The following is a 16,074-nucleotide window of genomic DNA, read 5'->3' on the forward strand; positions in this document are numbered from 1 at the left end:
TCTCTGGCAATCTCATCTCTTTTAGTCACAGGACTTGTTTCGTTGCATGGAATACTAAAGCACAGGTAGAAATGGATATAAGACAATCTCATAGGATCTGATGTCTAAATGCAGCTGGACTTTGTCAAAGTTAAACAGTTATCAGACCACTGCTGTCTCTTTTTATTTTATTTTATTTTTATTTATTTTATTTTATTTTATTATTTTTTATTTTTTATTATTATTTTTTTTTAATTTTATTTTGTCGATATACATTGTGGCTGATTATTGCTCCCCATCACCAAAACCTCCCTCCCTTCTCCCCCCCCCCAACAATGTCCTTTCTGTTTGCTTGTCGTATCAACTTCAAATAATTGTGGTTGTTATATCTTCTTCCCCCCCCCCCGTTTGTGTGTGTGTGTGTGTGTGTGTGTGTGTGCGAATTTATATATTAATTTTTAGCTCCCACCAATAAGTGAGAACATGTGGTATTTCTCTTACTGTGCCTGACTTGTTTCACTTAATATAATTCTCTCAAGGCACTACTGTCTCTTTTTATGAGGCCTTGGGTTCTTTCATTTTTACTTCTCTCTGTGTGTCTCTTACTTTCATTTCTCTACATTTCTCCCATTGCTTATGTTTGAGCCATGGTGGCTGTCACTCAAGTGGTGATGTAAACACCTGAGGCCACAAGATTCTAAAGGCACAAACACAGAAACTCTGATTAGCTGGAGTTTCATTTTTCTCCATGGGTCAGTAGTTCAGTAAACTGGCCAGGGAGATGGTTACATAAATCAAACATGGCTCCTTAGGGCCATTTGTTTAGTGGGGAATACAGGTGAAGGTGATTTTCAGATTATAGGGTCTGGATAAGGAGGCAATCACAGAGCCTTTTTGTGCATTCTTCTCTGAGCCAAAGACCTCTGTTTCTCACATTGCACTTGACACATTCATCTGGATGTTACCCAGGCATATCCTATGTTTAACACATCCCAAATTGCTAAATATTTTCACTCATGTAGCTAGTTGTCCAATTTAGGAAACTAGAATCATGTTCGATTCATTACCGCTCTTAATCTCTCCCTTGTTACCAAGTCCGGTCAGTCACTTGCAGCTCAGAACCATTGCTTGCATTTGTCTTCTCTTCTCCATCACCTCTGCTGTTGTCCAGGGCTGCCTCATCTCTTGCCTTGACCAGTAGAATAGTTTCCTAACAAAGTTTTCTATAATAACAGTGATAATGATAATAGTAGTAATAGTTTATTGAGGGCTTCCTATAAATCAGACATTCTGTACTAAGTCATGTGCATGGATTGTCTCATTTAATTATCTCATTCTTCAATGATCTTATGCTGTAGGTTCTATTAATATCCCCCTTTTATCAATGAGGAAAATGAGGTTTAGAGAGGGTCAGCAGTTTGTTTAAGGTTACACTGCTAGAAAGAGGCAGAACTGAAATTTACAATTCAGGCAATTTAAAGTCTGGGACCTGTGCTCTTGACATGTGCACTAGTGGCCCTGGCTTTTGCATACCTTTTCAGGCTCATAGTGCTAAATTCCCCCCATACTTTAAGCTCTTGCTGAACTATGTGCCATGCTATTTTATGACTCTATATCTTTATTCATGCTGCTCCCTCTGCTTGGAATACCTGTTCTGCCTGATAACACCAACTTAACCCCTCCTCAGTAAATATTTTCCTGACTCTTCTGTGTGGAATTGACTACACTTTTCTTTGCCCCCCTCACGGTACTCCTTCTGTACTTCTCTTATAGCATCCACAGCATTTATGTACATTCTCTATCTTTCTGCTGAATTGTAACTTGAAGGCAGATATTTTGTCTTTTTATAATGTCAGGACAAAGAAGGCAGGGAGGAAAAAAACAGCTATTCCCTCTGTAAATTCCTTCAGTAGCTACCAGTTGCCTCTAGTTGGATGACACCTTACTCTTTCATGGTGGAGGGTCTTTCACAACCTGGTTCCAACCTACCTATTTAGTGTCCTTTCCAGGCACTCTCTCCTGAGCAGACTCTGCTGTGGCCACATGAGACAACTCACTGTTTCCTAAACACCTCTTGGCTTATTTGTTTTTCTCTCCCTAGAATGCATGTCCCAGCCTCCTCTGCTTGCCCTTCAAGATCCAGCTCCATTATCACCTCTCTGAGATTCTGACCTCCATTCCTCAGACTAAATCAATTGCAGCCCCATCTCTGTTCCATACCATTTTAAAGAGCTGCCTGTGTGTTCACACATCTGTCTCCTCTGTTAAGAGTGCTCACTGAGGGCTGGGACTGTATTATGCTACTTTCTCTGTCAATTGCCGCACAAGGAATGTGAGAAGTATCTAATAACTATTTGTTACTTTGAGTAATACCAATAATATTGATAGTGCTTGATAGCTTATGAAGCACATTCTTATCTGACTTAATACTTACAATAACCCTGAAGAGGTAAAGGTAGTTTATCTTCTCAATTTTAAAGGCTGAAGAAAATGAGAGTCAGAAGGGTGAAGTAACTTTCTCAAGATCACACAGCTTGTGAGGGATGGAGCTAATGATCAATCATGAGTCTTCTGGTCACAATTACTTGTTCTTTCAACTGAACATGCCCCCAACTTATTCTGCTTTTGTACCTCTTCTCTAGCAATTGGAAGAACAGAACTGATTCTGCCTGAGGCTTGTCCCCTAAACTTCATAGTTGAATTCAAATGCTCTGGCTGCCTGCTGCTCATTTGTAGCCGATGCTGCCTGTTGGACCTCTGCCTCAGTGCTGTGTGATGACAGGAGGCCCAGGGCGGGAGCAACTGGAAGAACACATCATAGCATTGTTAAAAATTGGAGGCCAGCCAGATCTTTACTTAAATCGTTGGCTATTTTTTCGTCTCTTCTTAGGCCGCTAGCCTTTTGGTTCCAACAACATTTTCTCATCTTGGGATATTTCAGAAATAGAGATTCACTGCCAACCAGAATCTTTCCTCTGAGTTGGAATTCTTTTAACTTTGAGCTGAGAATTAGGGATTGAGATTTTTTTTTTTATAACTCAGTCATCCTTTGCTTTGTTCCTCAAGTGGGCCCAGATTAATGCTGCCATTGTCAGGTAGACCAGTGTAAGATAAAAACCAACCTAGTATCCCAAGTTCTAGATTTAGTTGACATAGGATCTCTTGGATTTTCAAATATCCCTTTGGGAAACAGTTTATTATGGAATAAGCAAATCAATTCCTCTTTATTAATTGAGAACACTATTGATCCAATATTAAAAGACATCTGTTAAAGATGTAAGCATCTGAGGTATACAAAAAACCTAATTTATTTACTTATTTATTTATTTACTTACTTATTTATTTTTATTTTTTTTAAAAGATGACCGGTAAGGGGATCTTAACCCTTGACTTGGTGTTGGCAGCACCACGCTCACCCAGTGAGCTAACTGCCCATCCCTGTATGGGATCTGAACCCGGGGCCTTGGTGTTATCAGCACCACACTCTCCCGAGTGAGCCACGGGCCGGCCCTAAAAAACCTAATTTAGAACGCAAGCCAGCCCAAGAATTCTACTTATTATACCAAAACCATCAAAAAGAAAAATCTAGAGTTTTAAATGAGGACTTATTTAAATTATCTATGTCATGTCTCTAGGTCCTGGTAACTGATAAAGTATATTCCCCCAAAGAAACTTTGAAAAAGGATGAGAGGATGTGATAGAACTAAACCAAGAGCATGAGCTCCTCAGGAGGCGGAGAAATGCTTTCTTTAGTCAGTTCCTATTGACTTCAGAGGTTAGTAAGTGGAATCAAAAGGTCAATATTTAATCTAGCAGATGGAATAAGTTTAGAAGCCACTGGCCTTCCTGTAATTTTAGTTAAAACTTCTAAATACACCAGAAAAAAAAAGTTTTAAAACTCCAAGTTTTTACCAACATTGCCAACTTTTCTTGGTCTGAGGCTCTCTATTTGAGCACAGGTAGCACTGATGATTCCAGGTGCTCTTTCCTGTGCCAGCCCCTGCTATGGGACGTGAGACAATTCACCACTTCCTAGACACTGTGTGGACTTTCATACCTCTTTGCTTATTCATGTCTGTGGGAAATGTCAGAAATTTTTTGTTTTTGTTTTTGTTTTGGTGGCTAGCTGGTACAGGGATCTGAACCCATGACTTTGTTGTAATAAGGCTGACATTTTTTTAAACCTACTACTCTCTTGAAAATTATTCTCACAAAAAAGCACTGCTAGTTATTTGTAGGAAAATTAAAAAACTATTTCTCTGTCCTCTCCTCCTTGACCTCTGCTGTAATATTTGATACTGGCGATTATTCTCCTCTTGATTACACTTTCTTGGGTTTTTTTTTTTTTTTGCCAAGCTCTTTCACTGCTCCTGTTTTGTTTTCTTTCTTCCCCGCCCCCTTTTTGATTGCTTTTCCATCTCCTGCCTCTAATTTTGGCTATTTCCTAAGGCTCAATCCTTAGGACTCTGCTTTTCTTTTTTGCCCCTAACCCAGAAAGCCCAGCATTTCCCATGTCTTTAGCCAGCACCTCTATGCATATGACTTCTAAACTTAAGTTCTCAGCTGACCCAAATTGAATTATGGTATTTCCAGCTGCTTCAAGAACATTTCCATTTGTAGCTCCTTTGCTGTCATTTTAAATTCAACATATTTAACTTTGAACTATCAAATCCACTCCTAATTCTCATGACCTGCTTATTTCTGTTGGTTGTGGTGCACTCTGGTTCTACACCACAAGCTTGAAACCTGAGTCAGTGGGAAAAACACACACTGTTCCTCCTCTACTGTCACAACACAACAAGCAACACAGGAGACCAACTTCTGCGAAGACCACATGTTGTGGGTATTTCTCCCCACCAGGAAACAAGGAATGAGTTCCACAGTGGACACCATCTGGGTGTCCTCTAATTCAATAACGACCCTGTTTACTTGGAGATAATGTCAGATCCCCCAGTGGGGCTTAGTCACACAAGATTGCCCCTCCACCCCCCTTCAGATGCCAGTCTCAAACCTAGCCCTTTGAAACTTCCGACCAACCAGCTATTAATTGAGGTTTCTACAACTTCCTCCTTGGGTTCAATTAGTTTGCTTGAGCTGCTCACAAAACTCAGGGAAACACATACTTATGTTTACCAGTTGATTATAAAATATATTACAAAGGATACAGACTGAGAGATGCATAGGGCGAGGTTTAGGGGAAAGGGCACAGAGCTTCCATGCCTTCCCTTCAGGAACTTACACGTGTTCAGCTATGGAAGAGCTCTCTGAACCCAGGCCTCTTGGGTTTTTATGAAGTCTTCATTACATAGGAATGATTGATTAAATCATTGGCCATTGGTGATCAACTTGACTTTCAGTCCCTCTCCCCTCTCCAAGGGTGGTGGGTGGGACTGAAAGTTCCATCTTGGTCTTTCCTGTGATCAACCCCCATCCTGAAGCTGACCCCTAGGGCCTGCCAGCCATCATTAGCATACGAAAAGACTCATTACTGTGGAGGTTCTAAGGATTCTAGGAGTTGTGTGTCAGGAGATGGGGGAAAAGACCAAATATATACTTTGATAATATCACAGACCCATTTGAGGGAGAAGTCTTGAAGTCTTGGACCCACTGGTGTGCTGGAACCAGTGTATGTGGACTCATGACAACCAAATGTTAAATTCTTAGCAATTTCGTGAGCTGGTTGCCAACACAGCCATTATTAAAAGTTAAAATTATGTAAAGTTATGACTAGATAAATTATATTTAAAATAAAAGTAATAAATACTCAAAGCTCTTCACTTCATAATTTTTTTTTACCACATGTTATTATTGTCCGTGCTTTTGAGGTTAATTTTATCTACTGTACCTCTATGGTGGAAATACTAAATAACGGTGAGTTACTCCTGTCCATTTCTTCCCAGCATTGCATTTGAGATGTTACATTAATAGCTTAAAATTGGTTGTGGTGGGAGTATTTACACCATGGAAATCAGCAAATGCTACAAATCTGAGCTAAATGTCTTGTTTTAATTGTCTGGACTTAAGAAAGTGATGGAGATGTTAATATTGCAGATCAAATTTAAAAGTGTGTCATGTCTCAAGCCAGTACATTGTGAATAGTACAAAAAATTGAAGAAATATCCTTTCAATATATGAATGCTTTTCTCTGTTTGGGTAATCTACCCGTCACCTTCTTATTCCTTTACACACACACATACAAACACACATACCTTGCGTTATTTCCACCTCTGTACCTAGTTTTCTGTGTTTTTTCCATCTTCTTTCTGTCAGAACATTTGCTAATCCTCCAAGTCCCATCTCTTCCAGGAAGTCTTCCCAGATGTTTCCAGCCTTCATCTTTTCCAGTTCTCAGTCTTCTTTGAATGCTACTTTGAATATTATAAGTGGAGAGAACTTTAGTTTTGCACTCAAATGTAAAAATCCCCGAATCTCAGCCACTGCTTGAAAAATTCTAGTAACTAGAAATCCACTTCTTCTGAAAGTAGTCCTTTCTATTGTTGTATATAAAATTATTTATGTTAAAAAATCAACCTTCTTTCTTGTAATTTCCACTTGCCTTCTTATTCTGCATTGTATTGCTCCATGAAGTTGTCACTAGACTAGAAATGAATCAGAAGACCTACTGCCTCTTAATTTATAGCTGTGTGACCTTAACTTCTTAGAGCCTCAGTTTCCTCAGTTTCTTCTGTGGAATGAGGATAATAAATACACTTCACAAGGCAGTTCTTTGGATTAAATAAACAAAATGAGATTATAGTTGATTATAAAGTATAATAGTTAATGTCAAAGACTCCAAAATTGGAAAGACCAAACTGAGGCCAGTTTTTCTACTTGATGACCTTGGGCAAGTTACCCTCTTTGTGTCTTGTTTCTTCATGTGTAAAATAGGAGTAATAATACTCACCTCATAGATGTGAGGGATAGATGAGATAATATGTAAAGCATTTAGCACAGCGTTTGACATTAACCACCCTTTTTTCCAAAATAAGATGTTTTCCCATAGTTTCAGTTATAAAATTAGAATTAATTTTCCCACAAGGAGAGTAATTCTCATATTCACTATTAGAAATATTTGGTAAGAGAGGGGTTAACTTGGGTGTACACCCTATGAAGCATTGGGTACCTAGCATTCAGTTTCCTTTGTTGCACTCTGGAAGGCTTTTCTGACTGTCTGTACTCATCTGTCTGTCATTACTCATCCTATTACATTTGGCCCATAGTAATTCCTGAGATGTTTTATGATAATTAAGACTCCTCATCTCCTTGTCCAAACTTTGTAGAATATTGTTCATTGTTGGTTAGAGTGTATAATAGATCTGGCTTTAGTTTAAAAAACACTCTGGTAAATGTTACCATTTCATATGTATTTTACTCCAGCTAGAAAATTCCTGAATTTTATTATTTTATTATTGCTTCCAGTTTTAAGTTATTTAATTTGTGTTTACTTGGAACCAGAGATTCTATGTAATAGAATAATAATTGAAGATCAAATAAAAATCAGTCTGTTTTATTCTCATTCACAGGTCCGCAAGCACATCAATGATCTTTATGAAGATCTGCGGGATGGCCATAACCTGATTTCTCTGCTGGAGGTCCTCTCGGGCATCAAGCTGGTGAGCGCTCTCTTCTCCTCATGAGTGACTTCATAAGTGTGGCTCTTATTAATTAATGGCTTATCAGTCCATCTTCTTGAGTGCTAGGGGAGCAGCAATCATCACTACTTGCTGTATCAGTTGGGAGGAAGAATTAGAAGGGATTACTGATGGAATTTATTTCTAACTCAGAGTTTACAAATGATATAATTTCAATATTACATATTCTCATTTCTTGATGAAATCAGGAATCAGTTATATTCCTTTCATATCTGCATGTTTTCTCCTGACTCATTCTTTATCTATTTGTAGATACTAGTATTTCAGGAACAGGAGATGTATGTTTAAAGGTTTTTTAATAAGGTGTATTTTTCTTCCTAGAGTTTTATTTCTAGTCTATATGGACTTCTCCCATTTTTCCATCTATTGTGAATTTTTAAATTTTCTGTATTCAGCTAGAGACCTGCAGTGTGCATTTAAAAGCCCAGGTGGGGCTGGCCAGTTTGCTCAGTTGTTTAGAGCACAGCCTTATAACACCAAGAATGTGGGTTTGGATCCCCCTACCAGCCAGCTGCCAAAAAAAAAAAAGCCCAGGTGTTTGAAGTTATTTTTCTTCCAGTTCATCTCACTTTCTCCCTTCTGTGACTCATTGAGTATCACAGATTTGGAGAGGTGCTGAAATTCATGCCTGAGCATAGCCTTGGATGCAATACATTTGTGCTTCTTGAAAAATTAAATATGACTGCCTCCTCCCAAAATGTATTAGACATTGCTTATAGGAAACAATATATCTGAGGGCAAATCCTGTCCGAGCCTCTTGGCTTGTCAGATGATATTTCTTACACTTGCTTTGAGGAATCAAAAAAACCCACTGTGGGTACTCTGTTTCATGTATTTGAGCCTATGGGAGCAGGTGATCCTGCATGGTTCATGTTCTGTCTGTAGTGCCATAGACAACGTTATTTTCATTTAGAAAAGTCCAGGTTTGAATACTGGAAGTATCTGTGGGGAAAGACAGAACTAAAGAGGTGCACAGCTCAAGTAGTCTGTGAAAACCAGCCCACTCACTGCCTTTGGTGAATTCTTACTCATTGTTGTGTTTAAAGAACAGAATTTGGCACATTAGATTTTACTGCTTAAGTGATATTTCAGCTCCTTCTAGGATTGTGGCTTGGTTTCCCCTGGGTCTTAAGTTTTGGTTTCATATCTTTTTTTGCTTTGAAATAGAATTAATTATATATTTTTTAATGGCCTAAAACTGACAGAAGTTTTTATTAGCATAGCCAGCACATGTGATTTCTAGTTCTTCTCTGGCTCTCATTTATAAATCTAATAAATAATCAGAATTTCACTTTTATTGTATTGGACTTTATTCTTCAGCATTCACAAAGTTATATTTTGGGCAATGTGGCTGGTATATTTGATGAACATGTGTGGTGATTTTATGTTGAAAAGTGATCCTTTTGGGGGGCATTGTTTACAAAACAGATTAAAATTACTCCAATCTAATTTCTTTTCCTAACCCTTGAATACCTACAGGTGTTTATGAATTTGTTCATAGGATATCATCTTTTCACCAAAAACCATCCAGATATCTCTCGTTCATGGTCGTTTTCATCATCTTTTTCTCCCTTAGTTAATTGACAAAAGCGGAGAGGGTGGGTCTCTGGAGAATTGAAGATGTGTTTCAGCAAAGAAGTATTCAATGCAACCATCTGCTCTGGTCTTGATTTGGTTTTGTACCATTTTTGGAGATGGGAGGGTATTTTCATATTTATTTTCACCTTTTTAAAAAAAATGTTGCATTCATTTCCTTTTCATCTTTGTGTTGTGAATTTCCTGTTCCTCTGTTTCATCTTTGCCTTGGTTGGTGGCCAAAGGAGCCAGCAGGGCTGAAGACCCTCCGTCTGGTGAGCATGCCCTCCTGGCGCCATACAAACAGCGAGGAGCAGGAGGAGGAAGATGATGATGATGTAGTAGGTCCTCCTGGGGATGTCAGCATCCCAGCTGGCACTGCTGGCACTGCAGGGCCATCAGAGAGTCTGAGGTTCTCTAGGTCTCCAAGTAGCTCAGTTACCAATTGCCTTCTCTTTCCACCTGGGAATTTTGGTCCCAAAGAAAGTGGTTAAAACTAATTGTGCCTCTTGCCATTGTTAGACAGTCCTGGAGTGGGAATTGTTTTACTTATCTGAGAATGGTTGGCACAAAAACAATAATGGTGTTTGGAGGTGTCAAGTCCCTTTGTGACCTGGAGACCCATCACTTTCTGGTGGCCTTGCTGTATTGTCTGAGTCCAGATTGCAGAATTGTGGAAAGTTTAGTTGACAGCATGACAATTAATTGCTCACAGCTCCACAGTCCAGACTAACTGGTGTTCTCTCTCCACCTCTCTGGCCTTTAGGTCCTCACCACACACCATGTCATTTGTTTTCAAAACAGCCTGTTGTTTGCAAACTCACTGCATGGAGATAATCTCATCTTGGTCAATAATATCTCTAGTTGCTCTAGAGGACAGAAATTTAACTTGCATGTTCTTAGGGTATTTATTTTTGGTGGTGGTGGGGTCACGTAAGAGTAAAGATTACGGTATACCAGAGTAGCATTTTCTGCTTGCAGGCCTTAAATTATAGCATATAATCTTCCTCCAGAAACAGGGATTAGGCAGTATCCCCACTCCCTGTCATATTTTCACCTCATTGATCTCCCTTCCCATTGCCTTATAATCTTCGGTTTCACAGGCTGTGTCATCCTCTAAGCCATATTCACAATTAGTTTAGCTGGAATGACTGAGAACAGGTTCTTGCTAAAAAGGTTTTTCCCTAAACCTTTGACTTAAAAGTTATCCTGTTGCCCAGGGAGGTCTCAACATCTCTATAGGACATTCTATGTTGGGAGTGTTGCTTAGGAGTGTTGGGGAGGTGCTTCCATCCTTATTTTACCATGTGTGGGGCTACTTTTTGCCCATTTCAATCTGGGGCAGTGTCTCTGTACAGGCATTCATAACAAGGCTGCCTTATATTTTATCAGCCTTTAATTACTACTGATTTGCCATTTACAAATGAACTGGGTATAATCTAGTTCGAGTGATGTTTCAGTTCCAATTTCAGTACAATAAAAGCACGAGAAAAAGTTCAAGGTAGACAGCCATTCCTGCAAGTATTCACTAGGCAAACAGATTTCATTTACTTTCCAATAGGTAATAGTTGAGCTTGGACAGGGTATCAGAGGCACCTGATGGCAATGGGCGTCTCTCCTCTGGGTTATATGGCATTCAGGATTGAGTGACTGGCAGAAAATGTTCTTTGGAGTTTTATGTTGAACAGCACTATGCCATCAAGGTTTTGTTTGCTCTGGGTCTTTCATGCTCGGGTAAAGGATGGCTTTCCTACAGTGATAACCATCTTCCTGAGAAATTGGTTACTTCCTTATTTTTGCCTTCCATTTTGGATTTTTTATCTTGTTCATTGAACATATGCAACCCTCAGTCCCTATAGTTAGAAATCAGCTACCTCTAGCTCCTTTTGCCAGGTCTGTAATAAGGTTGGCTCCACCTGTTACTGTGCAATATATAATTAGGACTTTCCACCCTTTCCCTACAATAGCATTCAACTGTGGTTTTAGGAGCTATAGAGACAAAGTCTTTACTCCCATTAACCTCAAATCCAGAATCAAGTTCTGCCACATATGGCTGCCGAAGAACCTGTAGAGAACCTGCGGTGCTGATTCAACATTAGTGGTCAGACAGTATTGTGTATTTGTGGGGTACGTAGTGGTACACGAGGCATTTGGGGGGCCTCAGAGGGCTTGGTGAAACACACATAGGCCCATCTCTAAAGGGGTGCTTTATTTAATGCTCCCACACTTGGCTTCAACTGTGAGGAATTCTTATATGTTTTTTTAGTCCTTGAAATGAAAGAGGAAGGGGTCTGTGTGGGTAAATTGGCATAGCTAAAATTAACATGTCTTTTTTTTTTATTTGCAGCCCCGGGAGAAGGGCAGGATGCGTTTTCATAGGCTACAGAATGTGCAGATTGCTCTGGACTTCCTAAAGCAGCGACAGGTAAAGCTATCCCATGCTTTCCCCATTCTACCAGGAAGTGTTGGCATTGGTGCCCTATTTAGGGATATTCTCCATTCACCTAATAAGCCCTCAGTTAATGCTAAATCCGACTGACCCAGTTCTGAGTTTTAACTTGCTAGTGAGCAATTGTTGGGCAAATCATTCAGTAGTCATTACATAAAACTTGTGGCCTCCTTGAGAGGGAGAGTGTTTATAGAGAACAGGACACTAAAGATGGAAACTTGTGGGCCCACTTTAGGTGGGGGTCAAAACGAAGATAAAAAAATAAGCCAGCACAGAAAATGGAAAAAAGTAGCATCCAGGAAGAGGGAAAACCAGAATTCTACATCATCGTGAAAAGGAGATGAGGGAATGTTCTGGATTGTTGAATGCCACAGTAGATCTGAGAAAAAGGTCTTAGCTGGTAAGCATTGGTGACTTAAGAGAACAGTTTTAATAGAGCAGAGAAGTATTTAGAATATTGCGGCCTGATATATAGGAAGGAAGAAAGAAATTCCCTCCCTAGATAAGGAAGGAAGACAACATATTTGTAGACATAGGAGAAGCCAATGAAGAGAGTAAGACTGAAAATGAACATGAGTAGGAGTATTAAAAGTCATAGAAGATACCTTAGAGATCTGCTAGTCCAGTTTCTTCATATTATAGATAAAGAAACTGAGATCCAGACAGGTGAAATGACCTGCCCCAAATCACACAAGTTAGAACAAAGCTGGGACTTTGACTCAGGTCTCCTGACATGCAGTTTAGTGGTCCTTCTGTTCCCCATGCTGTTTTCCACACAATTTCTTTCCTCTCTTTTCTTCTTCATTGACGGGACCAAGTCCAGGGATTGAGGGATGAGAGCCAGAGCACAACTGGTGTGGTTATCTTTGATAAAGAAAAGAAAAATGCCTTTTCCTCTGAGATTTGGGAAGACAGAAAGAGGTGGGAAGATACAGAGATGGTTTGTGATAGAGAGGAAGATGGATGAGAGGGAGTCAGAGAGTTCATCTGCTTAGAGTGAGCTGTATGGAAAAGATTTTGTTTATCTAGGGTTGCCAAGCAACAGCAAGGGTCAACATGACATTAAATAGTATGCATATTTTTGGAGTCAGTTCATTTTTGTCCCTATCAGCAATTCTTATTAACTTGGGAAATTCTGTGTGCTTCCATTGCAATTTACTTAATGTAACATTACTTTTTTGTTATTTCTCTGTTTGCTCCAATGCACTGTAGGCTCTGTGAGGATAGGGAACATGATCTCACTTGACATTTTACCTTCAGCATCTGTCATAATGAATAGTCCATAATTGGCACCTAATAAATATATGTTGAAATAAATTAATAAATGAAAAGTGGTAGGAGAAGTGGAGGCTGCTGAAGTGTTAAGATACTGGAGAAAGCAGCATTGGAATGTCTGTGTATGGAATTAGGAAACTTGAGGGGGCCTTAATGTGAAAGGTAAATTGAGAATTGATTAGCTAGAAGTCTAAATCTGGACAAAGAGTAAATTTGGTTATTATGATAGAGTAGCAACGTGGGCAAGTAAGAACAGTGGACTCAGAGAAGGGCAAGGGAGTCTCTAGTGCAATTCTTGGTAATGGTGAGGTGTGAGTTGTAGCTGTCCAGGTGGCAAAAGGAGAGTAAAACGAAAGTCATCAGAATTGATAAGGCAGGCAAATTGTTCAGGTAGGATGATATTTGCGTCATTTACCTGAGTGCTAAAATTGCCAAGAAAGATGGTAAAAGATGAAATAAGAAAAATAATAGTAATTAAGTGCTAAAGTCATTGAGGAAAGGGTTAGTAGAGACTGGAAGCTGGTTTGGCCAGGGAAGGTAGACTTCACAATAAAGGGGAAAGCTGACAGAGGTGGGACTGAGAAATATGGACTCCGCTGGTACTGCCGACCCTCCAATTGTGGGTTGTTAGTGATTAGAAAAACTGAGTTCTCAAACTGGAAGGGCAGGTTCTCCCACCTCCACCTCACCCCCAATTTATAGCAGAGACTGAGATATAGAAAAAGGAAAGGACTTGCCCAAGTGAACGTTAGTGTAAGGGAGAAGTGAAGCTTTCATTTGAGAAGGTCACTAGGGTTCTTTAGAGAGATACAGGTTTCAATTCAGTGGAAGAGACAAGAGAGGACAGCTCAAGGACAGTTGTCACAATTGAACAAGATCTCCGTGAGGGTATGCCAGAAGAAGCTAGTGGGAGTTGAGGTGGACGTAGGATGGTTTGCCCAGGACACTGCCAGTTTTAGCACTGAAAGTCCCGTGTCCCAGGAAACCCCTCAGTTTCTAGCATGCTGGGATAGTTGGTCACCCTAGAGGAGGGAAGGGCTTGTGTGCCTGTGCATATCATGTTGAAATGAGATGTTATGAGTAAAGCAGATGCTATGGGAGGCATGGCAGGTATGACTGTCTGTGACAAAGGAAGGAAAATGGAGGTGGGAGCAGATCCTCTCTCTCTTAACCTCAGGGAAGAAAAGAAAAAAAAGTCAGGGCTCTGATGACTTGATAAAAAAGCAACTCACAATACTATGTGCTTGCAAGGCTGCTTTACTGATGGGAATGTAAAATGGTACAGCCACTCTGGAAATAGTTTGACAATGTCTTATGATAAACATATGCCATACGACCCAGCAATCCCACTCCTAGGAATTTACCCTAGAGAAATAAAAACATGCTCACACAGAAACCTGTGCACGAATATGGGAGCTTTATTCATAATTGCCAAAAACTGGAAACAACCCACATGTCCTTCAGTGGATGAATGGATAAACACAGAGTAATATATTAATACAATGGAATACTACTCAGCAACAAAAGGGAACACACTATTGATATATGCAAGAACTTGGGTGGGGGGATGTCAAGGGCATTGTGCTGAGTGAAAAAAAAGCCGGTGTCAAAAAGTTATGTTCTGTAGGATTCCATTTATATGACATTCTGGAAAAAGCAAAACTAGGGATCAGGAATAGATCAGTGGTTGTCAGGAGTTAGGGGTAGGTGCAGGGTTTGACTACAAAGGAGTAGCGCAAGGGACCTTTTTGGGGTGATGAAATTGTTTTGTGGTGGTAGTTACATGAATCTATACATGTATTAAAGTCATAGAACTGTACACCAAAAAAATAAAAAATCAACTTAAGTCTATATCAATAATGAAAATCTATATAAAATCAATTTAAGTGTATATCAATAATGAAAATCTATAAAAATCAAATCAAAACAAAAAGCCCCAGAACTCTAAGACTGGCTTTTGTTTCTTTTTCAGGTGAAGCTAGTGAATATTCGCAATGATGACATCACAGATGGAAACCCCAAGCTGACCCTGGGCCTCATCTGGACCATTATTTTGCACTTCCAGGTATGGTCTGTGAAGTTTGGGGTTCCTACCTGTTGCTTCTTTTGGACATGGCCTAGAAAATTCTACTGCCTTCCACAGGCAGCATTGAGCCTTTCTTCTCTGTATTTGGCAGTGAATAGGAGTGGGTGGGAATTAGAAAGGAAGATTAAGATTGGCCTGGAGACAAGCTGTTGTATCCTAAACCAAGAACTTCCTAATTAGTTGCATGATGAAATGGGGGATTTTTCATCTGTTTGTGGTTTGGCCCTGTCATTGGCATCTGGTTATTAGAAGTCCATTTGCTCAGCTGAGTCAAAACTGGGCTCTTTAGGCACTCAGAGTATGATGGGTGGGGAAAGATGTTGGTTTTGATGCTTTAGAATGGTCGAGTGAACATTTATAATCCTGCTGTGATGTAGACTTTCTTCATCTTTAATCGTCTTTAAACAAGCCTGGTTAATTGTAGCACCTTAGTAGCTGCGTTTGTATATGTGTCGGTAATCGCAACTTTGCAGCAGCCATTACACCCAATAGCAGTGGCATCTCTTTTTTTTTTTTTTTTTTTTTAAAAGATGACCGGTAAGGGGATCTTAACCCTTGACTTAGTGTTGTCAGCACCACGCTCACCCAGTGAGCAAACCGGCCATCCCTATATGGGATCCGAACCCGTGGCCTTGGTGTTCTCAGCACCACACTCTCCCGAGTGAGCCACAGGCCGGCCCAGCAGTGGCATCTTGAAGAGTGTTCACGTGGTCACATGGCTTTCATAAGACAACAAATCCTTTTAAAGTCTGGATTGCTATTTTAAAAGTGTAGACCTATTTTTGTAAAAGGACTCTTCTTTTAAATCACTTTTAGCCCAACCAAAGCTATTTCTCAGCTCTTCCAATACCCAATTGCTGCACACTAGGCTGATGGATTAGAGGGAGCACTCCTTCAGCAGGTGGGAAAAGGCTAATGTAGATAGTATCAAGGTACTGACTCCACCAGAGGCGAGGCCAATGTAACGTCCTAATGGGGGATTAGCGCCACCTGCTGGTTCAAGGCAGAACATCAGTTGCAGAATTCCTAAGACCTTGAGAAAATTCTGACAGCATAGA

General features: G+C 39.9%; 1 protein-coding gene across 1 annotated transcript in view; it reads left to right on the forward strand.

Moving 5' to 3' along the window:
- MACF1 (microtubule actin crosslinking factor 1) overlaps nt 1-16,074 on the forward strand; it is a 226,051-nt gene that overhangs the window by 22,038 nt on the left and 187,939 nt on the right. Inside the window, exons 3-6 of the mRNA XM_063103580.1 lie at nt 7,503-7,592; nt 9,452-9,547; nt 11,554-11,631; nt 14,903-14,995. Of these exons, the coding sequence (XP_062959650.1) occupies nt 7,503-7,592; nt 9,452-9,547; nt 11,554-11,631; nt 14,903-14,995 (357 nt within the window). The remainder of the gene's footprint in view (nt 1-7,502; nt 7,593-9,451; nt 9,548-11,553; nt 11,632-14,902; nt 14,996-16,074) is intronic.

This window comes from Cynocephalus volans, chromosome 8 (assembly GCF_027409185.1).
Source record: "Cynocephalus volans isolate mCynVol1 chromosome 8, mCynVol1.pri, whole genome shotgun sequence".
Lineage (NCBI taxonomy): Eukaryota > Metazoa > Chordata > Mammalia > Dermoptera > Cynocephalidae > Cynocephalus > Cynocephalus volans.